Source organism: Mustela lutreola, chromosome 4 (assembly GCF_030435805.1).
Source record: "Mustela lutreola isolate mMusLut2 chromosome 4, mMusLut2.pri, whole genome shotgun sequence".
NCBI lineage: Eukaryota > Metazoa > Chordata > Mammalia > Carnivora > Mustelidae > Mustela > Mustela lutreola.
In genome coordinates, this window is record NC_081293.1 from 31,346,050 (window position 1) to 31,373,625 (window position 27,576).

At 42.9% G+C, this 27,576-nt stretch overlaps 1 protein-coding gene across 1 annotated transcript in view; it reads left to right on the top strand.

Moving 5' to 3' along the window:
• Positions 1-27,576, top strand: part of TLL2 (tolloid like 2) — a 120,153-nt gene that overhangs the window by 52,539 nt on the left and 40,038 nt on the right. The window contains exons 4-8 of the mRNA XM_059169311.1: positions 9,181-9,336; positions 11,452-11,569; positions 16,638-16,816; positions 17,824-17,929; positions 25,425-25,549. Coding sequence (XP_059025294.1) covers positions 9,181-9,336; positions 11,452-11,569; positions 16,638-16,816; positions 17,824-17,929; positions 25,425-25,549 — 684 coding nt within the window. The remainder of the gene's footprint in view (positions 1-9,180; positions 9,337-11,451; positions 11,570-16,637; positions 16,817-17,823; positions 17,930-25,424; positions 25,550-27,576) is intronic.

Here is a 27,576-nt window from a genome sequence, read left to right on the forward strand (position 1 = left end):
TCTTCCAGGCTCAGCAGAACATCTGTTTAGACATATTTTTAATCTGCAAATGCTTCCTGTGTTGAGTCCTCGGCAAATTAAATTTCTCACTGGACCGAGGGGGGAGCTGTCATTCAATAACCCATCTCTGGAAATTACAGCCCCGTCTCCTTCCAGGTGCACTTCAGATTTTCCCACGCTGACTCGGCCGCAGCCCAGCCCTTGCCAGAGCGGCCCACGTGCGGACGCAGCCCAGCTTGTCTGAGAAACATGGGCTGTCTCAGCACTGGTCCCTCGACTAGGGGACTATTTCTGCCCATTCTCCAAAGAAGAGTTGGCGGCAGAAGAAAATTAAGAGACTTGTTGAAAACCCTCTGGGAAATGAATAATAAACTTCCACTTGCTACATCGCTGCCTGTGATTACTTCAGACATGATGATTCTCAGGGTTTAAACATTAAGGGCCTTAGGGCTGCCAACATTTTGGAGGCGTTTCCGCCACGGAATTGTTTGGACTGTTGGGCTGTTTATTTTTAGAATAACTCTTCCATTCTTTAATTAATTCATTCAGACTGCAAAAGCAGTGCATACTTACCAGCAAGTAGGTGCTGTTCTGGGTGTGCCTGGAGTACTGAGCAGGCCTGCCGGGATGGGTGCCCTCCCTGGGGAGCTTCCCTGCCGATGGGGGCAGCTCACATTTGAATGCATTTGGATGCAATTTGTTGTCTGGTGTTGGCATAGCTGCAAAGGCCCAGCAGGTAATGTGGCGGGGGTGTGTGTGGGCTATATAGGACAATGGGAAGTGGGGGAGAGGCTCCCACAACCAGGACAACATATGCTGTACCTATGGTGAGCAGGTACTACTGAACTCGAAGGGGTTGTAAATGATGGAGGGAACGTGGGCCCAGTGTTGCCACATCTTTCTGTCTTTAAAGAAAAACTAGAAAATCTGGATCCTGATGTGAAATCCCTTGATTTGTAAAAGTTGGCTTCTAAAATGATATTAAAACAACAACAACCAAAAAAAAAAAAAAAAAACCCATATTGTGGGCCAAAAGTGTCCAGGCCAACCAAAGCACATCTGTGGGTTGGGTTTATCCCAAAAGTTGCAAGTGTATGACTTCTGATCTAGAAATTTTACCAGTAAAACAATTATTTTCATGTTTAAAAGGTATTACATGACAGGCTTCTTGTTCGTATGACCAATTGAATTAGTAGGAACCCCCATACAAAAACAGAACTGCTGAAAATAATATATAACCTTCCCAACATCCCAAATAAAAGATACAGAGTTAAGAACAAAGGATAGAAAGAGAAATTTCCATGATTAGAAGAGAAGAGGGAACACAAATCCACAGAATTAAGCTTCAGATGGTGGCAAGAATGTGTAGAGGGCATTCAAATTGGGCTAAGATTTGGGGGACGGGGGCTGGTGTCTTCATGCCTATAAATATAGGAGAGATGGCCTTGGTCCATGTGAAGCATGAGATATTGCATAAAATGAACACCCTCAAAGGGCTTCATACTCATTAAAAAAGAGAGAGAGAGTAAAAAAAATATTCTGCCCAATGGTTAAGAGGAGTGGCAAGAAATCTTGTTCTCTTTCCTAAGCTCTAAGTGTGGGTAAAAATATATCATCTATGAGAAACTGAATCTGAAATCCTGTTCCCCATGTTGGTATAAGTTCTCAAATTACATTTCCTAAATATGGAAACCCTAAACTTAGAAATAACATAAAAACTGATCTAGGACCCTAAAATCCCCACAGCACCAAAAAAAAAAAAAAGGCTCACAGTCATAATTGATGGCATATGGGGCTCTTTTAGAAAGGAATGATCTCCCCTAAAAATGAGATTTAAATAAAAACATTAGGAACACAAAAAGTTAATCCATTGAGGAGAATCAGCAGAGACAATAAATTGGAGAATTGGTACCCAGAGATATAAGAATAATAGGACAATCTAAAGGAGTAAATAAGTATATATAACAAAGGAACCAATGGAAGAATTTGAAACTATAGTAGAGAGGAAAAAAGAATTGACAGATTTAGAAGCCATTAGGGCTTTTAGAAATGATAAATATATTGTTAAAATTGAAATTGGATAGTATATTGAACACAAATGAAGAGAGAATTAATGAATTAGAAAATAGATCTGAGGAAACCACACAAATTTCACCATTGAGAGACAAAGAAAATATGGAAGAAGGGAAAGAGACACAATGGGTAAAGTGAGACTGTTAAGCACATAATCAGTAGAAATCCTTGAAAATGAGAGAAATTTCATAGGGATACTGGGAAAGAAGAGGCAGTGGTCAAACAGATGAGGAATTAGAATTTTCCACGGTTGAAGGAAGAATTGTACTGGGTCTCAAGCAGAAAATTCATATAAATCCATATTTAGACAATTATAATCATGCTGAGAAAGACAAAAAACAAAAGGAGAACAGAACAAAAGATAAGACTGATAACAGGTGAAGGAATGACCATCAAACTATAAGGATATCTCCTGTTGTTAATAATGAAGACTGAAGTATACTGGAATACTGTCTTTGAAGAAAAACATCTGTCAACTTGGGATTTTGTACATTCCCAGCTAGACTTAATTTCTAGAGTGTGGATAAAATAAACTGAGTGAAGATGAAATAGATTGAGGATAAAATAAACTGAGAGTTTATTGTCATCATCAAAGAATAATAAAGAATGCATTTCTAGGAAGGAGATTTGGAATGCAAGAAGTAGCAGTAAGCAAGGAAATGGTAAATATGAAGGCAGATATAAATCTGTCTTAAAAACAAATCATTGGTAAATAGCAATTTATTTGGGATCTTAAAAGCAAGTAAACAGTAATGTGAAACAGCAAAAGGTCTCTTTGTAAATTAAAATGCCTTGAGATCCTTGTATTCTCAGAATGAGAATGGAGATTCTGATTTCTTCAGGTCTATCTTGTAGTTTGTGAATTCTTTGTACTTTCTTAAGTCCAGTTTGAATGTTAAAAATTAGAATCAATGCTAAAGACTAGAAAGGAGATAATGGAAATAAAAACTAAATACGGAAAATATCTTATTCCTACAAAAGCAGTCAAGGAGAAACAAAAGAAGCAAAGAAAAAAAATAGCAAATAATGCACACACACACACGAGGAAGGAAATAATGCCAGGTATGTCAGTTATAAAATAACTATAATTCACCTGTTAAAAGAGAGATTCTTGGATTGAACAACAAGAAAAAAATGTAGATATTTGGTGTTCATAACAGATATACTTAAAATGTAATTATAATTATATGCAAAAATCCTCAACAAAATATCAAATCAAAACCATCCACATGTAAAAAATAATTATACACCATGATCAAGTGGAATTTATTCCAGATATGCAAGGCTGGTTTGACATTTGAAAATCAATCAGTGTAACCTTACCATATCAATAAACTAAAAAAGAAAAATCCCATGATCACATCAACTGAGCATTTATTTTTTTTTTTTTTAAGATTTTATTTATTAATTTGACAGAGAGAAATCACAAGTAGACGGAGAGGCAGCCAGAGAGAGAGGGAAGCAGGCTCTCCACTGAGCAGAGAGCCCGATGCGGGACTCGATCCCAGGACTCTGAGATCATGACCTGAGCCGAAGGCAGCGGCTTAACCCACTGAGCCACCCAGGCGCCCCATCAACTGAGCATTTAAATGAAAAAAAAAAAAAAAAAAAGCATTTAACAAAATCTAACATTTATAATAAAAACACAGCAAGTTAGGAATAGAGAGAAATAATCTTAACTTGATAATGAGCATCTGCCTAAAACCTATAGCTGGGCACCTAGGTGGCTCAGTTGGTTAACCATCTGCCTTCAGCTCACATCATGATCCCAGAGTCCCGGAATCAAGTTCCACACCACACTCCCTGTTCAGTGGGTAGTCTGCTTATGTTCTCTTTCACTTGCTCTCTCTTTCAAATAAATAAGATCTTAAAAAATAAATAAATAAAAACAAACAAAACAAAGCAAAAACCTACAGCTTACATCTTACTTAATAGTGAAAGACTGACTACTTCCCCTAAAACCAGGAACAAGGCAAAGACGTCTGCTGTCATACTCTTATTCAACATAGTTTTGGAAGTTACAGACACTGCATTGACACAAGAAAGATAAATTAAAGGCATGAAAATCAGAACGGAAAAAATAAAACTGTTTCTATTTCCAAATGACTTGTTTGCTATGTAGATGATCCTAATGAATCTAAAAAACAACAACAACAACAAAAAAAAAAAAAAAAAAAAAAAACTTAGGGCGCCTGGATGGCTCAGTGGATTAAGCCACTGCCTTCGGCTCAGGTCATGATCTCAGGGTCCTGGGATTGAGTCCCGCATAGGGCTCTCTGCTCAGCAGGGAGCCTGCTTCCCTCTCTCTCTCTCTGCCTGCCTCTCTGCCTACTGTGACCTCTGTCAAATAAATAAATAAATAAAATCTTAAACCAAAACAAAACAGAAAAACCTTAGAACTAGTAAGTGAATTTAGCATGGCAGATACAAGGCCCAAACCCCCAAATTGCTTACATTTCTATATACTAAGAATAATTATGCATAAATAAAAATTTAAAACACAATACAATTTATAAGTACCCAAAGAAAATGAAATTCCTATACATTTTTAAAAAACATGTACAATATTTATATACTAAAAATCACACAAGACTGATGAAAGAAATCAAGAAAGACCTACATGAATGCAGAGACATAGTATGTCCAGGGATTGGAAGACTGAGTATGGTAAAGATAAAGTTATCTCCAAACTGATCTATTGTTTTAATGTAATTCCTATCAAAATCCCAGCATGTTTTTTTTGTAGGCAGAGACAACTTTATTCTAAAATCTATATGGACAGCCATAGACTCTATATGGAAACATAACTAAAACAGTCATAGAAAAGAAGTCTAAAATGGGAGTAATCCCTCTCCCAGTTACTAAGGCTTACTATATAACTGCAGTAATCAAGACCATGTCCTCTTAGCAGAGGGATAAACACATAGTTCAATGGAACACAATACAGAACCCAGAAATCAACTCATTTACCATTTACCATCAACTACCAATCCAGCAATTCCACTATTTATCTCAGAGAAATAAAAGTTTATTTCCACACAAAATCTTGTATATGAATGTTCATAGCAGCTTTATTTGTAATACCAGGAAACAGCCCAGATATCCTTTCGCAGGCGAATGGTTAAAACAAGTGGTGGTACCTGAATACCATGGAATATGACTCAGCAATAGAAGGAAACTATTGATACATAAAACAACCCTGATGAATCTCCAAGGAATTGTGCCAAATAAGAAAAGCCAATTCCCAAAGGTGATACACTGTTAAATTCCATTTATGTAATATTCTTCAAATGAAAAATTTTCTAAATGGAGAACAGATTAGTGGTTGAGAGTTTAGGGATGGAGGAGAGGAGAGGGGCAGGGATGTAGAGAGGAGAGGGGCAAGGATGTGGATAGGATTATAAAATGCCAACATGAAGGATTCTTATGGTAATGCAACTGGTCAGTATCTTGAAAGTGTGGTAAACAAACCAATACATGTGATAAAATTCCATACAACTACACACACACACACACACACACACACACACACACACACAAGTATACATGATGCTGGGGAAATCTGAATGCAATCAGTGGAGTACAGTAATGTCCATATCCCAGTTGTGATATTGTACTATAGTTTTATAAAATGTTACTATTGGGAGAAATGGAGTACAGGGTACACAAAATCTCTCTATTATTTCTTACAACTGCATGTGAATCTATAAGTATATCAATAAAAATTTCAATTTACAAAAACTATTTCATATATAATTAAAAAATTGAATCTCAACCATAAGACCATTGCAAAGTTTGTGTTATTATTGTGGGAAATGTAATTTACTCACAGAATAATGCCTGTTGAATAACTCATTTAAAAAAACATAATTACATAAAAAGATCAAAAATAAATGAGTGGGAAAAAGCTCTATGAGGCAAAGAGTAATCAAAATTTAACTGACATAGTAATATTCATATCAGCCAAAATAATCTTTATTATGGATAAACACTGTTACAGATAAAGAGGGTCATTAATGATGAAAGAAATAATTTACTGGGAACATTTAAATAATTCAACTGGGAACATTTAACAGTCCTTCACTTGTATTACTTAAACAACATAGCCTTGAACAATGCAAAACAGAAATTAAGAATAAAGGAGAAAATGGCAGTCCACAATGTTAGTTGTCAGGGTTGTTTAAGGCACTTTTCTCAGTAACTGATACACCAAGGAGCCAAAATAGTTGTAAGTAGAATATGTGAATAACATATGTAGCATCCTTTAACCATCAATTATAGAAATGAATACACATTATCCAAGGACATTTGGGACATTTATAAAAACCAATCATGTACTGGGCTGCAAACGAAGATTCAGAATACCAAAGAATTGATACCTTGGAGCATAGGCTAGTCATCTACAGCCAGGAGGCCAAATCCAACCTACCATCTGTTTTTGCAAATAAGCTGTTATTGGAACACAGCCATACCCAATCATTTACATATTGTTTATTGCTGCTGTCACACTACAGTGGCAGAGCTGGTTGGTTGCAACAGAGAATGTATTAACTACAAAACTTCAAATATTTACTATTGTTCTTTTTCAGAAAAAGTTTGCTGACCCCCACCGTGGAGAATGGGTCCTTGGAACACAAAGCAATGTTAGAAATCAGTAACACCCACAGAGAAACAAATATTTAGGAATTTTGAAAATCACACTTTTAAATAACTAAAAGATCAAAGAAGAAAGTCTAAATGGAGCTAACAGAATATATCAATGTCTAACATTGATATATACATGTCAAATGATAGAATGCTGCTAAAGAGGAACTCAGAGAAATTTTAGCCTAAAAATATCAACAGTAGAATATAAGAAAAATTGAAAATTATGTGCCGAATGTTCAACTCAAGAAGCCAGAAGAGGATGGCTAACTGATTTGTTACAAGAGTGCCAAGACAGTTCTATGGGGGAAAAACTAATCTTTTCAACAAATGATGCTGGAAACACTAGATATTCACAGGCAAAAGAATAAAACTAGACCCCTACCTCACACCATATATAAAAATTAACTCAAAATGATTAAAGACTTAAATATAAGCACCAAAACTATAGAACTGTAGATATAAATAGATATAACATAGTTATAAACATAGATATAAATCTCTGTGAGGTTGGATTAGGCTGTAATTTCTAAAATATGGCACAAAAACCATAAGAAACAAAAATGGATAAATTGGACTTTATCAAAATGTAAAACTTTTATGGTTCCAAGGATACTATTGTAAAAATGAAAAGATAACCTACAGAATAAGAGAAAATATTTGTAAGTCATATGTCTGATAAGGGTCCGGTGTCCAGAATATACAAAGAATAATTATAACAGTAAAAAGATAACCCAATTAAGAAATAGGCAGAGGATTTGAATACACATTTCTTCAAAGAAGATATGCAAATGACTCATAAGAACATAAAGAGATGTTTGGCATCAGTAGTCACTAGGAAAATGCAAATCAAAAGCACACTGAGATGCCAGTTCACCCATTAGGATGGCTATAATCAACAAGCTTGACAATAACAAGTGTTGACAAGTATATGGAGACATTGGAACCCTGATGCATTGCTGATGGGAATGTAAATGATGCTTTGGAGAGCAGCCTGCTAGTTCTTCAAAAGGTTGTTAAATGTAAAGTTCTTGAATGACCCAACAATTCCAGTCTGTGGTGCATACCCAGGAGAACAGGAAACATATGTTCACACACAAATGTATACATTAATGCCCATACTAGTATTATTCGTGATAGCCAAAAAGCAGAAACAACCCAAATGTCCATCATCTGAGAAATGGATAAACAAAATGTGGTAGATACATGCAATGGAATATTATCCAGCCATAAAATATAATAATGTACTAATACATGGTATGATACCAATGAACCTTGAAAACATGCTAAGGAAAAGAAACCAGACACAAAATACCACATATCAGCTGATTCCATTTGTGTGAGATGTCCAGAATAGGCACATCCACAGAAACAGAAAGTAGATGACTAATGGCCAAGGACTGGGGCAGGGGCTAGAAATGGGAAGTGACTGCTAATGTGTTTCTTTTTGGGGCGATGAAAATGTTGTGGAGTTCTGTAGTGCTGATGGTTGCACAACTTTGTGAATATACTAAAAACCACTAAATTGTATACTTTAAAAGAATGTCTATTACGGTGTGTGAGTTATATCTCCAGTTTTTTAAAAAAGAAAAGAAGATAGAAAGGAAAGATTGGAATAAAATAAGTGCAAATGGAAGGAAGTAATAAAAGAAATAAAATTAATGAATAATAAAAAATGAAATGGATAAAAAAAATCAAAAGCTGATTTTGAGGGAAAAGATACAGAAACTGAAGAGAAAATGTTCCAAGTGAGAATAATGAGGGAATCTACATAAGTAGGCTGAAAACAAAAGCTTATGTTGTCTGAGTGATGGACAAAATGAATGTGGATTTGATGATTAGGGCGCCACAGGTTCAAGCGATTCTACCCCACCTGTCTGTCTCTACTATTTCCGGGGCCCCACCGTGGACTCCAAACCTTCAAAGGGCCTCCACTTCTTTTCCACCTCCCTCTCTTAAAGGTCTAGCTGTGCCAAGAGATCGGGAAGAGCTGGGGGATTTTATGAGGCGCTGCTTTTTCCAGAGGCTCATCTTGCAAAGAGTATCTGAACCATTGCAAGCTGGTTCACTTTGTCAGACTGGCTAAATGATTTTCCACATTTGCAGCATTGATGGGTATTTGGTCAGGGCTGGAGATTGGCTCAGTAAGTTCCCTCCGATATTCCCAGAGAAGAGAGCGCATCCCTGACTCGACTCCATCCCAAAGGATGCCTTGTTTGGTCCCTGCTTGATTCTCTCCAGCTTCCATGGAGCCCCACAGGGTGTGCAAAGCTTCCAGGAAGCCAGCCTGCTTCCGTTGTAGCCCCGGCACCCTTCCTGACACCCAGGGGTTCCATACCCCGAGCAGACCGAATACCCCCTTTAGAACTAATGTTCTTTGTGGATTCATGGATAGTATAGTCTTAACCATGATGGACAGAAGGAACTAAAGGCAGAGTAAATGGCAGCGTGCCTCTCTTGCAGATGGCGAGGACAATGCCATGCTCCTGCACAGCCCCCGGACCTCGGATGCCCGAGCTGAGACCTTTTCTCCACGCGTCCGAAGAGCCACAACCTCGAGGACAGAGAGAATATGGCCTGGAGGGGTCATCCCCTACGTCATCGGTGGGAACTTCACTGGTCAGTAGTCCCAGAGGAGACCTCCTTTGGGGCTGTGTCCTCCCTGGGGGGTGGAGCAGAGCCTGGGACACGGCTGTCCTACCTGCTGGCGCTCCATTATGCCTGTGGTCTCTGCTGGGACTGTGTCCTCAGTGGTGATCACCTAGTCCCCAGGCCTTCATGCAGGGGGTGACACATGATCCTGGTCTTGAAAGAGGGACAGGGTTTGCACAATGGGTAGGTAAGCAAAGCCCTCCAGGCCAAAGCCACACAGGGTGGCTGACCTGTCTTCTGCCTGGGTGGGCACCCACACCGGTCGCATCCCCGCAGCAATATGCAAGGTAAGCAGAGTGGGCCCTTAGATGTGGCTAGTCCCGGCTAGTACTGCTTGCCGGCAGTACACCCTGTGGGAAGGTACTTAACCTTGCCAGGTTAAGTCCCTCTTCTGTAAGTGGGGATGATAATATTTTTTAGCTCATAGGGTTGTTTTGAGAACTAAACGAGTTAATTTAGATGAAGCACTTGACTAGTACCTGGCACATAGTAATTAGTAATTATTTGCTATTGGTATTATTATCTTTAAAATACGTAGGTCAGCCAGTGGCGTCCCATCACTACTAGTGAAACTGAAACTGCTGACCATGGCCTCCAAGGTCAGCCCTTGCCCCCTGTTCCACCCAGCCTCCTGCCCTGCTCCTGCTCTCTTCTCCCCAGTTCCTGCGTGTTGACATTACAGGTACCTTTCCCTTCTGGAACATGCCCAGCTCATTCCTGCTTTAACACACCTGCACCTGCCCTCCATCCGCCTAGAACACTCTTTCCCCAGACCTTCTCGTGGTTTCTTCTTATCACTGCATCTCAGATCAGATGACACATCCCCAGAAAGGCCTCTTTGCCTCCCTGATACCCCCAATATCCCACTGGCTACTTGTTCTCAGCACCCCACTTTCTAGTCTGTACAGTACTCCCCATTACCTGAAATGCGTTGACTTTTGTTCCCTGGTGCTTAACCGCGCTCTTTGAGATGCGGTGTGCTTTTCTGACCAAAGATTTACACAACCTTCATCAAAGTTAGCTAATTTTATATAGAGAATTCTCTTAACGTGGTGGTTTTTCTTGTTCTCTAATTAGTGGGATTGCTATTTTGGTGAGTGATTGAGCTATAAATGATTTGAACTAAAAATATCAAGATGTAAAAAAAAAAGTGGACAGCTAGGCTAGGTTATTCTTTATTCTGTCTGTTTGTTTTGGGGACAATATGACATCACACCCAGGTCTTCCAGACTATGATGGAAGCCTCCCCAGTGCTCTGCTTGTTTTTGGCAACAAGGTCATTCTAGAACTCAGACACCATCCCCGATTGTTTTTTGTAGTCCCCAAACACTATTTTTCTAGATCCTTCTCATTGTTTCTAGGAAAATCAAAATACTGTTCTTTATCTCAGATTGAGATAAAGAACAGATTGATGTGTTCTTTTAGAGAACATATATTGACTGGAAGTAACTATCAGCCAGTTTACTACTCTGTTCTTCTCCCAGACAGTTTACTTACTGTTCTATTTCTCAACACATTTCCACTCAAGGAAATATGAAGATGTGCTCAGAGAAAGCATGAAATTCACCTGTTTTCAAAGGGCTTGTAGAAAAGGACACTCAAGGAGCCACCAGAAAACACTGTGGCCCCCGGCAAAAGTAGCATGAACGTACCTGAAAACAAACTTTTGAGAGCATACGGACCCATACTCCTGTAGATAGAAAATAAAATGAAGCCTCAGAATGCAATGCTGGTGAGCTACTTCAAAAGCCTTAAATTTTCCAGTTGAATAATCTGGGTAAGCTTTTTTTGTTTTAAGTTTAGCTGAAAGTACTCTCCATTCAAAGGAAAAGCCGGAGAGTCTGGGATATTCTGAAAATCTACTTTTATCCTCTTTTCCCTTCACGAACTCTTCCTCCCTGAGTTTGGGCAATTCAGGAAATTTATATTCCTCACAAGGGAAATCCTTATTCCTAGCGCATTTCTAGTCTGGGGGACCAATTCTCATTGGAAAAAGCGTCATTGTGAGTCAGCATGGCGTATGGCCTCTGAGGGAGGCAAAGACTCATCAGGACAGTGATGAGACCTGCCCTGTCGTTTCAGGAAGCCAGAGGGCCATTTTCAAGCAGGCCATGAGACACTGGGAGAAGCACACCTGTGTGACCTTCGTAGAAAGGACTGATGAGGAGAGCTTCATTGTATTCAGTTACAGAACCTGTGGGTAAGTAGGCACCTGCAAGGCCACTTCAGTGGAACCTGAGCCAGACAAATCTGATGGCTCCTGAGAATTGAATTTTCTCTGTAAAACCAAATATTTCCAAGGAGCTGTGATCAATAGCAACATAGGGTTTGTCAGAAACTCCCCTTGCCCCCAATGAACTCATAATCCCAGGACAAAGTAGGCCGGTCAAGAAGAAGATTCTAGAAAGACAAGGGGTCTGGATCTCCTGTCATGGGAGCAGTTGAAGGAATTGGGGTGTTTCATAAGGAGAAGTGAGATTCTAAACCAGTTGGAGGCCCGGGATCGTACTGAGAGTCTGACAAAGCTATGGCTTCCTCATGATGGATATACGTTTATGCAAAATTCTGCATGTAATTTTATGGGCTCCCTGGGCTAAGAGACTTCCTCCAGAAAACATAACAAATAATAAGGTGCCTGGATTATGACCAAATTTAGCCGTTATGCCAGGAAATATAAGTGTGATGTCCTCTCCTACTGAAAGAAAAAGTTTCCCATACTGGTTCATATACTTCAACCCAACTACATGGGATATGCATGAAATGACTACTGAAGAGAATGACCCAGAAAGGTTACAGGCAAAAGGAAAGAAGGCACACAGGCAAATGCTAACAAAAAGAATGTTAGGATCGTAATTTTAGTTACAGAGAAGGCCTTTTTTGTTTCATTCTTGTTTTGTTTCATTTTTAAAGTAGGGGAGTGTTTTAAAAAAAAAAAAAAAAAAAAAGGTGAGACACTTTATATTGAGAAGGAGTCCAAGCTACAGTGAGAATATAACCGTCATAAATCTTTATGCACCAAACAGTGCAGCATTAAGAGTCATAAAACCAGCCCCAGGGAATTCAAGGGGAAATTGACAGAAACACCAGCAGCAGGCGACTTTATTTCATTTCTGTCCACCCAAGAAGATCAATGTTGAGGTGACCAAAAAATGAGTAGAGATTTGTAGCGGACTGGAGAAATAGAATAGAGTTGGTCCTATGGATCTATCAGATTCTGCAATCTGATAACAGATCTTTTCTTCTTATGCGCGTGTTGAACATTTATAGACATTGTCCATCTGTTAAGCATGAAACACACCTCGATGGATTCTCAAAGGCAGAAAGAGCATTAACATGTTCTCTGATTGCAAAGCAATGAGACTGGACATCATGACAAAGAGTAGAGTAAATACCCGTGCATTACCTAGTAAGTTAAAAGCTCCATTTTTTGGGGCGCCTGGGTGGCTCAGTGGGTTAAGCCGCTGCCTTCGGCTCAGGTCATGATCTCAGAGTCCTGGGATCGAGTCCCGCATCAGGCTCTCTGCTCAGCGGAGAGCCTGCTTCCCTCTCTCTCTCTCTGCCTGCCTCTCCATCTACTTGTGATTTCTCTCTGTCAAATAAATAAATAAAATCTTTAAAAAAAAAAAAAAAAAAAAAAGCTCCATTTTTTGTTTGTACAACTCTTAGGTCACAAAGGAATCAGGATGAATATTATAACTTATCCAGGCAATAAAAGCCCTACAATTCTAAGTTAGAGAGATATGGCTAAAGCTGTATGTGTGTGTGTGTGTCCCAATAGCCCACATCAGATTTAACAATGATAATTCTAGAAGCATTTCTAGACTCAGGAACAAGTCAAAGATATTCATGATCACCACAATTATTTTACACGTTTTGGAAAATGCTAGCTAATATAATTAGATAAGAGAAGGAAATACACACAGTAAGTATTGGCAGGAGTAAGGCAGTGTTTGCATGGTTTGAAGTTAGTGCAACATGTACCCCAAAACCCAGAAAAACAATTGAGAAACTTAGAAACAAAAGGAGACCCTGATGAGGTGACTGATTACAAATGTAACAAGAAAATTAATTACTTTTCTTTATAATGAAATAATTTGATACACTTTTGTAATGAGAAAAGTATCACTTTAATAGAAACATAATAAATAATACATCTAAGAATAAACTTAACGAAAATGCAAAAATATGCCAGACCTATAGGAAGAAAATGCTAAAACTCTAAGGAAACTTAAAAAAAAAGTAAAAATGGAAATGCATACCACTCCCTGTATAGGGATACTTAACATAGTAAAGATGTCACAACTCCTTGAAATAACCTATAAATGCATGCCATTGTGATGCAAATATCTACATTTATACATATGTAGGTATATGTGTATTTATGTTTTAGAAATTTAACAAATGATACTAAAGTTTATCTGGAGGAATGACCATGTAGAAATAGCCAACAGAGGAGAGAGACAGAGACAGAGGCAGAGGGAGAGAGAGGGAGAGAGAGGAGGTGGAAAGAGGCACAGAGAGAGAAACAGTAACAACAGGGACAGAGGGACAGAAGTAGTGTGGGATTATGGGAAGAGGTCTGATGGTCTAGTCAAACATCTAGGGTTTAAAATGCAAGTGAAGATGATAATAATTAAGATCACTTAGAACATAACAAAAGAGTTTAAAGTGAATATGCCTATACACAGATTTAGGTAGCATTTTAAATGAGTATTACTTAAATGAGCTATATTGGTCATTTGGATATTTTAACAGTGGGGTAGAGAGCTCATTGTGAAAAAAACAAAGCTGGAGGGGGCACCTGGGTGGCTCAGTGGGTTGGGCCTTGGCCTTCGGCTCAGGTCCTGGTCTCAGGGTCCTGGGATTGAGCCCCGAATCTCATCAGGCTCTCTCCTCAGTGGGGAGTCTGCTTTCCCCACTCTTTCTCTCTCTCTGCCTCCCTCTCTGCCTACTTGTGATCTCTGTCAAATACATAAATAAAACTTAAAAAAAAAATAGAAAATCTGGATTCCTACCTCACTTCTTACATCAAAATGATTCTAGCTGGATCAAAGATGTAAACATTTTTAAAAGGATAAAGAAAAGAAAAAAAAGAAATTTAAAAAGTATTAGAGAGAAACAAGAGTGAAGTTTACTTATAATCTTGGCCTAGAGATGGCCTTTCTAAGCAGGGCAAAAAAAAAATGAAGTCATTACATACACTGAAATTTTAAAATTGTCTATGGTGAAAACAAAACCAAAACAACACATAAACAAACAAACAAAAAGCCAAATAAGAAATAAAGTGAAAAAAAAAATATTGTCAATATATTTGGCAATCAAAAGACTCATTTCAGGGGGGTTGAGAGAAGGGGTGTGGGGTTATGGACATTGGGGAGGGTAAGTGCTTTGGTGAGTGCTGTGAAGTGTGTAAACCTGGCGATTCACAGACCTGTACCACTGGGGATAAAAATATATGTTTATAAAAAATAAAAAGTTTAAAAAAAAAAGACTCATTTCCTTAATTCATAAAGGGTTCTTACAAATCAATAATAAAAAGATGGACAACCCAAAAGAATATAGGGAAAAGATGTGATCACAAAGTTCACAAGAAAGAGAAATACAAATGTCTTATAAAACATGGAAAGCTATCCAATCTCGATATGGTGAAATGCCATGTTTCACCTATCCAGCTGACCAAAAAAAATTTGATAAAACCAGTGTTGTCCAGGTTGTGGGGAAATAGGGCTTTTTAATATATTATTAGTGGGCATGTAAGTAGACACATTTGGGGATTGCAATTTGATAATATCTATCGAAATCTCAAATGCATATACCCTTTTATCTATCAGTCCCAATGCTAAGACTTTACCCTGACATGAACAAGAGTCCAACCATTTCTTGGTTTCCTTATTATTATTTGTTTGTTTGTTTTCTCTTCCTCTCCCATGAGGCTTTGTTTAAATAGCAAAAATTGGAATCAGCCTAAATGTATACCTATTAGGAGCCTGATTAAATAAAAGTTAATTGTACTTTAAAAAGAATGAAGGAGGTCTTTATGCACTATTATAAAAAGATCTCTAAATTAAGGAGGAAAAAATATAAAAAATGAAGGACAATGTACATAATGCATTTTGTAATTTTAAAAAATGTATACTAATTTTTATGAAGGATGTCTGAGACACTGTTAACAATGGTTATCTTTGGATGAAGAGATTAGAGGGGATGAGAGACAATACTTCAATCTTCTGAACATATATATTTTTTATTTTTTATTTATTTATTTTTTTAAAGGATTTATTTATTTATTTCACAGACAAATCACAAGGAGGCAGAGAGGCAGACAGAGAGAGGAGTAAGCAGGCTCCCCGCTGAGCAGAGAGCCCGATGTGGGCTCGATCCCAGGACCCCAGGATCATGACCTGAGCCGAAGGCAGAGGCTTTAACCCACTGAGCCACCCAGGCGCCCCTGAACATATATATTTTTTAAAGATTAATTTATTTATTTGAGAGAAAGAGAGAGAGTGGGGGAGGGGTAAGGGCAGAGGGAAAGAGAGAATCTCAAGCAGACTCCCTGATGAGTGTGGGACCTGACGTGAACTTACCTGACGTGAACTTACCTGACGTGATCTTACGATGCTGAGATCACAACCTGAGCTGAAACCAAGAGTCACTTTACTTAACCAGCTGAACCACCCAATTGCCCCAACTGTATTTTTTTTTTAATGTTTGATAGAGGTTTTCTGGGTGGTAAAGGCAGTAGGACTGTGGGCCATTTTAATTTCTTATATCTTTCTATATTAGGAATAATATATAATAATATATTAGGAATAAATGTTATTTGAAAAAAATAATTGTGCCCAGAAGAGGAATCATCATTTCTAAGGCTCCTCTGATAAGGATATCAAGACTCATCCTTCACAGAAACTCAGCTTACTCCATTCATTATCTCTTTTCCTTGTCATCAGAGATGATCCAGCAGAGACTTGGGGGTGCAGGGGTTGGAAAGGGTGTGGTCTTTATTTTGGGAATCTAGGCCTTATCTTTCCTTGGGTTCTCAAGTAGATCCATGACCACCAAAAAGGTGAACCATTTTTGGGGGGTATTTCTGTATTGGGAGGGAACTCAGACAATGAGAGTGCTTTCAGCACACATAGATACATATGTGCGTGCACGTACACACACACACACACACACACGCACAAACACACACACACACACATTGGGGAGGGTATTAGACTCTTCCTATTCTCTGACCTGCTAACCTGGGTATTTCTGCAACTGTCCAGCTGTTGTTCCTATGTTGGGCGCCGAGGAGGAGGCCCACAGGCCATATCCATTGGGAAAAACTGTGACAAGTTTGGCATTGTGGCGCACGAGTTGGGCCATGTGGTTGGGTTCTGGCATGAACACACCCGGCCAGATAGAGACCAGCATGTCACCATCATCAGAGAGAACATCCAGCCAGGTAAGGAGCCAGTATGGAGTCCAGAAGCCACTGACCAGGAAGCTGGCATCCACCAGGGCAGGCAGCTGTGAAGGGGAGGGGTTTCCGGGAGCCGACCAATGCTCATTTGTTCTGTAAGGAGGCAGCAACCCTATTGTGCAGGCGTTTGTCACCAGCATTGCCAGTGTCCTCTGTGGTCCTTCTTGGGAGGAAGCCCCAGCTTGTAGGTTACAGCAGAAACAAAATGACTTTTTACGTTGTAAAGGACCATGAAATCCAGCTCCATTTCCCAACAGGAACAGAGTGGACCAGAACACTATTGGTAGCATCAAAGCCGAGAAGCCAAAAGAGGAGTTCTCCTGGTAGCTTTTCTAAGAGCCCCTTTTGCTGACTTCAGCAGCCCATCTTTTTGAAACAAATACAATTAGGACATGAGTACATGTAAATGCAGTATTTCTGCCTGCAGAATTTCTGCCTGCCCCAAGGCAGATAGGGTATCTAGATTTAAAACAAAACAAAACAAAACAAAACAAAACCCTTAAAAACCAGAAAACAAAACCCAGAAATTCTCATATGAAATAATTTTATATAGAAGTTCATAATGAACTTGAAAGTAGCACTGAGTCATCTGGTTGCCTTAAATGCTTTTGAGAATCCGAATAGTGAATTCTTGGGGATCGAATTTAGCTCTCTGATTTTTCTTCTTTTCTTTCCGTAGCAAGATCAGAGATCTGTTTTTTAAGTTTTTGAGCAATCAGATCAATAATGAACCTGTCTACAAACGTAGAGTAAGGGTTTCCAGTGGCACCTGGGGAGGGGCTGTTGGGGAGTGGGGTTGGGAGAACACAGGGCTGTTGGAAGTTTCAAATTTCCAGTCTGTTAAAGACAAGGGGGACAACCGCAGCCTTGCTGTTTGATTGGGCCAACTGAAGCTCTCAGAAGTGGCTATGGGGCCTCCTCCTCCCCCTCTGCCTCCTTTCAGGGACTTGCCTTGTTTTCAAAGGCCTTAACAGAGTGTTGTGTCACAGGTCAGGAGTATAATTTCTTAAAAATGGAAGCTGGGGAAGTGAGCTCTCTGGGAGAAACCTACGACTTTGACAGCATCATGCACTACGCCCGGAACACCTTCTCAAGGTCGGAATCTGTGCTTCTGCCTCATCTGTGTTTTATTGTGCCTGCCGCGGGCTTGGGTCGGATGCCTGGAGGTGTGCTGAGAGTGGGTCTCTGCATGCTCTTTGCACAGTTGGCCTGTCTGTCCTTGAAATACAGTGGCCTCCGGGCTGCCATGAAATACAATCTAATCAGGTTCCCGCTAATAAGATTGAATCCTGTCGCGAAGCTGGCGTTCCATCACGCCCTAATGGCACAAGCAGCAAACTGGAAAGGGGAAATTATCGAGAGGTTGGCCAGGATAATAACTTAGGGGCTCTGGGTAAAATATCCAGGGGGCGGGGGAGTCTTCCAAAGCATGTCCTTGGTGTAAGCCTGGTGACGCTTACCGCTTCTCTCCAAGAGGTGTGCTTTATTGGAAGCTAGACCAGAGGAGGGCTGGGAGTGTCGTAAATCATGGATTCATTTTTGAGAGGAAGAAAATGAGACTCCAGCCGGCTCGAGGGCACACAGGTAGCTGGGGTCAGAGTGAGAACAAAGATCCAGGTTTCCTGCCTGCTGGTCACGCTCGATGGTAGCCCGTGTACCCAAGGATGGCCAGACTGGTGATTTATGGCTGGCATCAGTGGGATCTGTTCTAATGAGTTATTGCTGTGCCGGACTGGATGTTAAGTATTGCCAGTACTGCCCTTGCTTCTAGACCATATGAGTGTTTTGTATAGAGAAGTTTTCTCTCTCTGGTCCCAGTGTTGTGGGTCTTTCTGAAACCTTCGAGTTAGAGGAGACACAGGGTAAATATTTTCTCTCGGCACTTTTTTTTTTTTTTTTTTTTTTGGTCAGTTACCTCTTAAAACTAGCTTGTTTGCTTTTTATTTATCTATTTGATCACGGAGGGGGAAAAAAAGATTTGAAATGGGTTCAAGTATATACATAGGACAAGAAACAAATAAATGAGGGAACTTCAGGGTGGGTGAGGGGAGAGTAAGGGTAGAGAGCTACGCTGAAGCTTGGAATCAGCTGGCTATTGGGAATACATGCCATGAAGTCATGTACACTTTGGTGGGATCGGCAGCAAATCTCGCCGTGCGCTTCTTAGCAGTTATAGCAAAGATGGAAATAATTTCACGAGTCCCTGTGTCCATAAAGATCAATGGAAGCCATTCTTTCGGGTGACATAGCGCTCTTGGGAGTGAACAGGGAACTGGGCACCCAGGGCTTGTTGGCTCTTGGGTAGGGCTGCTGGAAGTCTGCTGTTGATGAGGTCACAGGACTGGGGGAGAGATCCTCCAAACCTCCCCACCCCAAGCTCTCCATTGCAGGGGGAGCTTGGTGCCGTCCCTCTGAGCACACAGCTGATTTAGCTGTCATCTCCACCCTGCGTGCAGCCAGGCGGGATCTCTCTGGAGCTCTGGTGGGTGGAGTTGTGTCCAAGTCAGCATCTTTGAACACCTGGCATGCGACTGACTGACCCTGTTCTTATTACTCTTCTCCTGGCTCTTTATCAGAGGACACAGGGGGCACCATGTAATGAAGAGACCCCTGAAATGAGAATCAAAGACTGGGTTCCAATCCTAGTGCTCTCACACACGGTGCTATTGAGGGATATGTAGACAGTAACTGGGGATAGCTTTGTGCTGGATCATATCGCCACCTCCCTGGACATCAGTTTCCTCGTGAGAGGGTGGGACTAGATGTTCTCTGAGCCCCTCCCAGCTCAGACATTTCCTATTGTGCTTTCTGAATCTGGTGCAGACAGGTGAGGCACCGACAGATTGGGTTGCCTTCATTGCCATGTGGACGTTCGAGGCTTCCTCTTGCATGTTGGGAAGCAGAGACTTTGAAGGACCTTCCTGGGGACCTTTGGGGAGGGTGTCTCAGGAAACAAGGGGATAGGCAGGATGTTAGCCCACCCTGCAGGGGTCAGAGCAGGATGCTTGAGTGTGGAGGCTGGGCTGACTCTCGGGTTTGGGAAATGGTGTAGGAAATATGGGGTCACACCACATCAGCTCTGGGGTTGCAGGCTGCTAAATAGAGACAAAGTGTTGATTCTGTAGAGAACCACTGTCAAGTTGGTCCAAATGAGCAGGTTATTCCTTGGATCTTGTCTCCATAGCTGTCCTAACTCTCCATATTGCTTTATCATTTGTCTGTTAATAATTCTTGTGCATTCATCTAAACTCCTCTCTCTCCCTAGACTAAGATCTTTGAGGGGATCCTCTTTTAATTCCCAGCACCATATGAAGCCTAGAACACGATAGATGTTTAATAAATACTTCTTTTTTTAAAAGATTTATTTACTTACTTACTTACTTACTTATTTGAGAGAGAAAGAGCACAAGCAGGCAGAGAGGCAGGCAGCCGCAGAGTTGAGAAGCAGGCTCCCCGCTGAGCAAGAAGCCCGACATGGGACTCGATCTCAGGACTCTGGGATCATGTCCTGAGCTGAAGGCAGCCGTTTAACTGATTGAGCCACCCAGGTGTCCCTCAATAAATATTTCTTAAATAAATGAATGAATCAATCAAAGGAGCCTGGGAGATCCAAAATGCTGGGGACTAGGTGAAGGAAGAAACTTCCATTATCTTCAGGCATTTCTGTCCACATACCAGAGACATGGTGGTCACGTCATAAGGAGAATCTACATAGCATCTCCTGTGTTGGGGGGTTGGGGATAAATTACTTCCAATGGGCTCCAGAAACTGCACTGCTTCCTTGGCACCTACCGTGTGCCATTTACTAGGAGAAGCTCTGAAACCAGAGGCCAGGGCCAGAATGCCGCTAGTGGCTTCTGGCATCAGCATTTCTTTCTTTCTTTCTTTCTTTTTTGTTTGTTTGTTTGTTTTGTTTTGTTTTGTTTTGTCTTTTTGGTTTGTTTGGTTTTGTTGTAGGCTCCACGCCCAGTATGGAGCCCAGCATGGGGCTTGAACTCACAACCCCAAGATCAAGACCTGAGCTGAGATCGGGAGTCAGACACATAACTGACTGAGCCACCCAGGTGCCCCATGGTTTTATTTCTCCACCCAGCGTGGGGCTCAAACTCACAACCCTGAGATCAAGAGTTGCGTGCTCCACCGACTGAACCAGCCAGGCATCCCCTTTTCTTGTTTTTCTTTTAAGAAAAAAAAAAAAAAAAATCTTTAGTTTTTTTCCTGTGATCTGTAATTCGTAACACCATCCCTTTTGCCCCTCAAGGAGATAACCCTCATTAACACTGTTGTCAACATGGTGCCGCTTATCGGCACAGACCAGTGGAAGCCCATAGACCGAACCCCTGAAATAATAGCTCACCACCAAGCGTACCCAGAATCCCTCAGAGGGAGACATGGGCGAGGGAGCAGCCTATGGGCATGATGGGCCGCCACATAGGAGTCCAGCAGCTCCCCTGAAGTCCTTGAAGGGAAGTGGCCATCTCCTTCTGCCACCATGATGTCATCAGTGTCACGGAACAGTCTATCCTCAAACCAATGGGTCACAGCAACCACTTATTTTTGTGACATTGTGGGTCATTCTGGCTCATTCTCTGGTTTTGCCTGGGATCATTTCCATGGCAATAGTCGTGTGGCCGTGCCACTGGGCTGGGAAGTCCAGGATGGCTGGTCCCATGTGTGGTTGTTGTGCTGCCTATCCGGCGGGGGGGGCCCCTCAGTTCTCCTCCCTGGGGCCTCTCATTCTCAACAGGCTAGACTGGACTCCTCACTGCATTGGGACTCAGAGCTCCTGTAGGACAAGCTGGGAGGCTGCAGGACTCTTAAGACCCAGGCTCTGGAACCTGCAGGACATCATTTCCATTGGCCAAGCAAGGTGCAAGGCCCAGAATATGGACAATAGGAGGCGCCATTCATTATTTTGACAGCTACATGCTTACCCCTGCCTCAGAGTTTGGAATGATTTTTGGCAAATCTATTTTGTGGCAAGTGGATCCCTTCACTGTCCTTTCTGCCAGTTTTCTGCATGGATTTTCAGGAAACTCATTTGTTCAGTGGGACATGGATCAATAGCCTCCTTACTGATGGTCTTTCCTGGCCCACTTTTTGTCAAGTTTCACAGTCCCTAACTCCCTAATTCCATGTCGTTACTCCCTGGAGCCAGCCTGCACATCGTCTGAGTTTGTTAAAGAGTAGAGAATGGCCCATCAAGCATTTACTGGTAGGAAAACCCATCTTTGTGTGTCTTTACGATTGATCTGTCTCCTTCCAGCTTCAGTTTCTAGTTTCTTTCTTTTTTTTTTTTAAAGATTTTATTTATTTTCTGACAGAGATCACAAGTAGGCAGAGAGGCCGGCAGAGAGACAGGGGGAAGTAGATTCCCTGCTAAGCAGAGAGCCCGATGTGGGGCTCCATCCCAGGACCCCGGGATCACGACCCGAGCCAAAGGCAGAGGCTTTAACCCATTGAGCCACCCAGGCGCCCCCAGTTTCTAGTTTCTTGCCGGCCTTCTCTCCTCCCCCGTGGTTGGACCCGGGCTCTGGGGAGTGATATCTCTGCAGGTTTCATTAGACAGGTGTCCAGGAGCTGAGGATGCACTTCCGTGGTCCAGGGACCTCTTTGTTTGGAGAGCTCAGAGCCAACAGCTTTGTTCCCTAAAGCATCTGCCCAACCTTTTCTTAGTTTAGCAGAATGTCAATGCTAAGAGTTGTCCTACCTAAGAGGGATGTCACTGCAGTGGTTCATGCAAGGGACGCCTCTTGCGGTAATTATCTTCCAGAGCCCACTGCCTTGCTGGCAGCTCAGGGGAAAGTTGGGGAGGGAGTCTCAGCCCCCTAGTGCTGTCCGAGCGTGAGCTGATGTTTTTCCTGCTGTTTTGGTGTCTGAAGTCGCCCTCATGGGAAACACTGGCTGGAAGGAGGGGGATGTGGGAGATGGGCTCCAGGCCTGCCTGCGTCCCAGGGCTGGCTGGCCATTACTAGCTCTGGACTCTGGAAGAGATGCTTAAGCTCTGCAGGCTTTTTCTCACCTGTGGGGAGGAAACTCTAATAAGAATGGCACCCACACATCACGTTCCTGGCAGAGTCACCTGTGTGTGGGGGCTTTAGCGGGGTTGGCTGGCCTGGGTTGCTGAGAGATTGTGAGGAGCTTTACATTTTGTGCAGCGAAATTTCTTCCCTCAGGGGAATCAAGAAAATAATTACAAATGGGCATATTTTATGTTAGGGCAGAAGTGCCTCTTTTTAGATTTAGTAGGTGATTGAATTTAGAATTTTATGGGGAGTCATTACTTGAGGTTTAAAACTTGGCAAAGTTGGGGCAACTTTCAAGGTAGTACAGAATTTCAGCTAATACATAGGTAATGTGGATTTTCACATTTCCTTTGGGGGTACATTGCTTTGCAAGATTTTTTGAAGACACTGCCTTACCTTGGTTACATAATTTAATTCAAAAAGCATTTCTTGACCTGTTATGCTCCAGTCCCTGATAACATAGAGATGAAGGTCTTGGTGTCTCTGCTTGAGGAACTTACTATTGAGCAGAGAAGACAAATACCTTCATCCTTCAAAAAAGATAATAGAGTATGAGACAAAGAGACGAGACAAATAAGGCCCAGATGTAGCCCAGAGAAAGGAACTAGTAACTCGAGATGGTTTGGATAAAAAAGGTTCAAGAAGACTTTTAAGAGGGAAAGCCATCTACTGGGGTTTTGGCGAATGAACAGGAGTTTGCTGGTGGACAAGAAGATGGGCAGCATGAGTAAGGGCACATTTGGGGCTAGCAGCAGTTTGGTGTTGCTTCAGACACCAAGTGGGGTAGAGGGGTCAGAAGTGGCTGGAGAGGAAGGCAGAGGCCAGTGGGCCAAGAGCCTGGGGATCCAGGTGGTGACTGGAGATCAGTGGAGGCTTCTGAGCAGAGAGGATGCAAGCCTGCACTCAAATTTCTGGACATTCCCATTGTCGTGTTAAAGGGGCCCCACAGAGGTGGCTGAGTCTACGGGAGGGAGGCCAGTTGAGAAGCTGCTAGGAAGAAGTCAGGAAGGGGATGCTGTCTGAGCTGAGGCAGTGGTCTGGAATGAGGGGGAGGGCATGGATCGAGGCATGATGGAAGGTGCCATGGCACCTTTGGATTGAGTCTTGGGAGACAGGGTTCATGGGTTGAGTGTGGATGTCAGACCCAGAGGATAGTGTGGTCACTGGGAAGGGTAACTGGGCATCTGGAGCTTAGCAGGTGATTCTGGGGCTCAGAATCAGAGAGTTTTCTGTATACCTTTCCATGGCAGGGGAAAACCCAGAGAAGCCAGTGGAGCAGGAGAAGAAGAAGAAGGCAGAACCTCCAGGGAGAGCCCAGAGAGGGAAACGGGAAGTAGATGGATGTCCCCTTGCTGCTCAGAGATGTCGGTGCCCTGGGAGCCAGGGGAAGAGAGTCTGAGGAAGGAAGGAGCAGCTGATGTCAGTGCTGTCAGGGAGGGTGTGTGAGGGGTGACAGGTGTCCATCGGGGTCATCAGTCAGTTGGTGGCTGTGGACCTTTGTAGGACAGTCTGGTTGCAGTTGCATTGAGGAGTGAATGGGAGGTGGGCAGTCAGACAGAATGGAGATAGTTCTTTCTGGAAACCTGGTTAACAAGGGAGGGAAGACACAGGTAACTGGAGAAGGAGCTGGTTCGGAAGAAGGCCCTCCCTTCCAGAGAGGCCCTGCGTCAGGGGTCTGGAGGCAGAAAAGGAGGCTCGGACAGGGGTCTACCAGGCCCATGTCATGGAGGTCCAAGACTGTGCTCAGCCCGGCAGCCTGCCGTCTGCTCCTCTCTTATGGTCAATTTCCATTTCCTTCATGTGGGAATAGAATAAGATGTTAGAACTGGAAGGGACTGCCAGGACTGTCGGGGCCAGTCTCTTACTGTCAGAGAAGTAAACTGAGGCTCAAGGAAGGGATGGGGCTTGTCCAAGTTCACCCAGGTGGCAGAGCCAGGCCGTACATGGAAATATTTAGACCAGGGCCCTCACAGCTACCCTTTGCTCTCTGCAATCATCCCCATTGCTAAAAAGGCCCCCAAACCCTGATTCCCATGATTCACAAACTCGTCAACCAGCACTAACTTTTGAGCCCCTGAGAGCCTCGCACTGTGCTGGTTCCCAGGCTCTCTGTGGAGCCTCTCCAAGATTTATCCATGCTCAGTGGTTCCCGCTGCACAACTCCAGGGGGCTCCACACATACCAAGGTCTTTCCGAATGGTACTCCCCAAAGTTGTACGATGTGGCGGCCCGGGGGCCGGGACCCATCAGGGGCTTCGTGGCAATACTCAGTGCCCATCCATAAGGAAGCCCCCAGGCCAGTGGACTAGGGTAGATCAGCAAACGTGGCAGAGTCATTCTCCCATCGGAAGTGAGTAGGCAGCGCATGAAATAGAAAGCCCACATGCCAGGATGAGTAAAGCAAATCTTTTCAGTCATACGGGTCTGTGGAGAGGCAGCCCAGGGGCCAGGGACGTCGAGGCAGCTGTGGGCAGGGAAATAAAGACTGTACATCCCAGCGCGGCCAGCCAGCCAGCCTTGACCTACCTATCTTTCTCCTTTCTCTCTCTCTTTTCTTCCCACAGAGGAGTTTTCTTAGACACCATCCTCCCCCGCCGAGACGACAATGGCATCAGGCCAACCATTGGCCAGCGCGTGCGGCTCAGTCAGGGAGACATCGCTCAAGCCAGGAAGCTGTACAAATGCCCAGGTAACTGAGTCCTCGGGAGTCCCGGGGCCATGTGGGCACCCTCGGAGTGTGACTTGACCACGCTTTGCAAGCTCGCCTCTTTGCTGGGAAAGCAGCTCGGGGGACCTGACGAGGCTGCTGTAATTTCTGGCGTGCTGCTCTCAGGAAGGTTCCAGACAGCATAGGAGGCCCAAACTGGGGAGGTGATTGCCAGGAGTGACACAAAGAATAGGTCTGGGAGCTCACAGCTTTGTCTGTGGGAACCTTTGGAATTCTCTGGCCCAGCCCTGATAGCCCGAAGAGGAAGAAGGCCTAGAGGAATAGCAGCAGTGACCATGGGCCTGGCGCAGTGCGTAACTCTGAATGCCCCTCACTTCCTATGGGAGTGAGAGATGTGGGTTTGTTGGAATAAAAACCAAGGGTTTTGCAGAAAGACCTTGAATGAAGGAGTTCTTAGGGAGGGGGGGTCAACCTCCCACATCCTCAGAGCTGTAAATGAGGTTGTTTCTATGGCCTTGGGGCTTCCCTAGCCATGCGACGTGCTGGTCATTGGCTAGAAATCGGCCATCGGAGCCTGGACAGTACCCTGGGGTCTGAGGAGTCTGCTTCCGTGCCCAGCCACAAGCCCCTCCCCTTGAAAGTGCCCTCTTTGCCTTCCATCCCCTTGGCTTTAGCATCACACCCCACCCCACCCCCCACCTCCCCAACCTGCTGTCCTGGGAGTGAGCTCACTTTGACCCCTTTAAGCTGTTGAACTTCAGTGCAAAGCATCTGTTACAGCAGCCCGGGTTTACCACTGATGGAAGAGAATACAATTAAGTAGTTTGGGGAGGAAGAAGGAAATTCATGACCCACAGGTCCAGTAACATTTTTTAGACCCTAGACCAGACACACAGCTGGATCATGGGACAGCATATTTGAAAAAGGGGCCATCCTAGAAAATGTAGGCTATCATATCACCCTACTAAGTGGGATCACAGAGCATGCAAAGGACTCTGTGGGGTTTGGTCCATCACAAAACTCTAGGAAACATGTCCATCCAGCTATTAGTCATGTGGGGGCGTGTTCGGGCTGCAGTGCAGGACGCACATATCATATAACCTAGCTGAATTGAAAGAGAAACATTATAGCATTCTCTGGGAAATGCCATAGTATTTATTTAGTTATAATGTATATGCCTCTTACATCCCCAAAGGATTGGAGGCAGCTGGTAAATACCATGGAGCCATAGAGTAATGTATCTGTTCTTGCAGAATGTTGATGATTATTCGAAAATAATTTCCATGGAACCCTTGGGGGTGTTGACTGCTGGGCATAATCCTCGTGATGCCTGGCAGTTGTTCAGTAACATGATATCGAAGCCCCAACATCCAGGATTTCCTGAGGCTGATGACGGGCCGCTCTCCAGCTATTCCTTCCTGCAGCTTTAAAACTGCAGCTTCCAGTAATTTCAATTAGTAGCTAAGAGCAGGGTTGTTGCCCAGTGGAGGTTGAATTGCATGTAGGCAGATACGGGTAAGGATGCTTGTTTCCCACACTCTGGGGGTGACCCATGGGAAATATTTTTCACATATGTAAGGACTAGTTTCTAGACTTGCAACCAGGCAACCCTCCAATATTCAAGGGCAGAATAGCTTCCCATACCTCTGGTCATCTTGGAGTTTTCTTGAGTGTTTATTTGGTAGCTCATTCAGAGATAGGCAGCAGAAAAAGAAGAGGCAAGATTCAACCCAATGAGTTTCTCATGAAATGGGTTTCCGAGTGTTTTCTTTGTCTTGTTGCTTCACCTACTTGTACTTTTCTGTGCTCGCTGCCTCAGATGTTAGTCATAATGACAACGGCCACTGTGTGTGGCATGCTCACTGTGTGCCAAGCACTGAGTGGATCCATGTCATTAACCCTTCAGGAAGCTCCGGCCCATTTTACAGACAAGAAAACTAAGGCCCAGCAAGTCTGGGAAACTTGCACCCCACTCGAGTCCATGCTCAATCCTGAGAGCCTCAGGAACCTCAGCAACCCCTAGGTATTGCTCTTTGGTGCCCAGACCC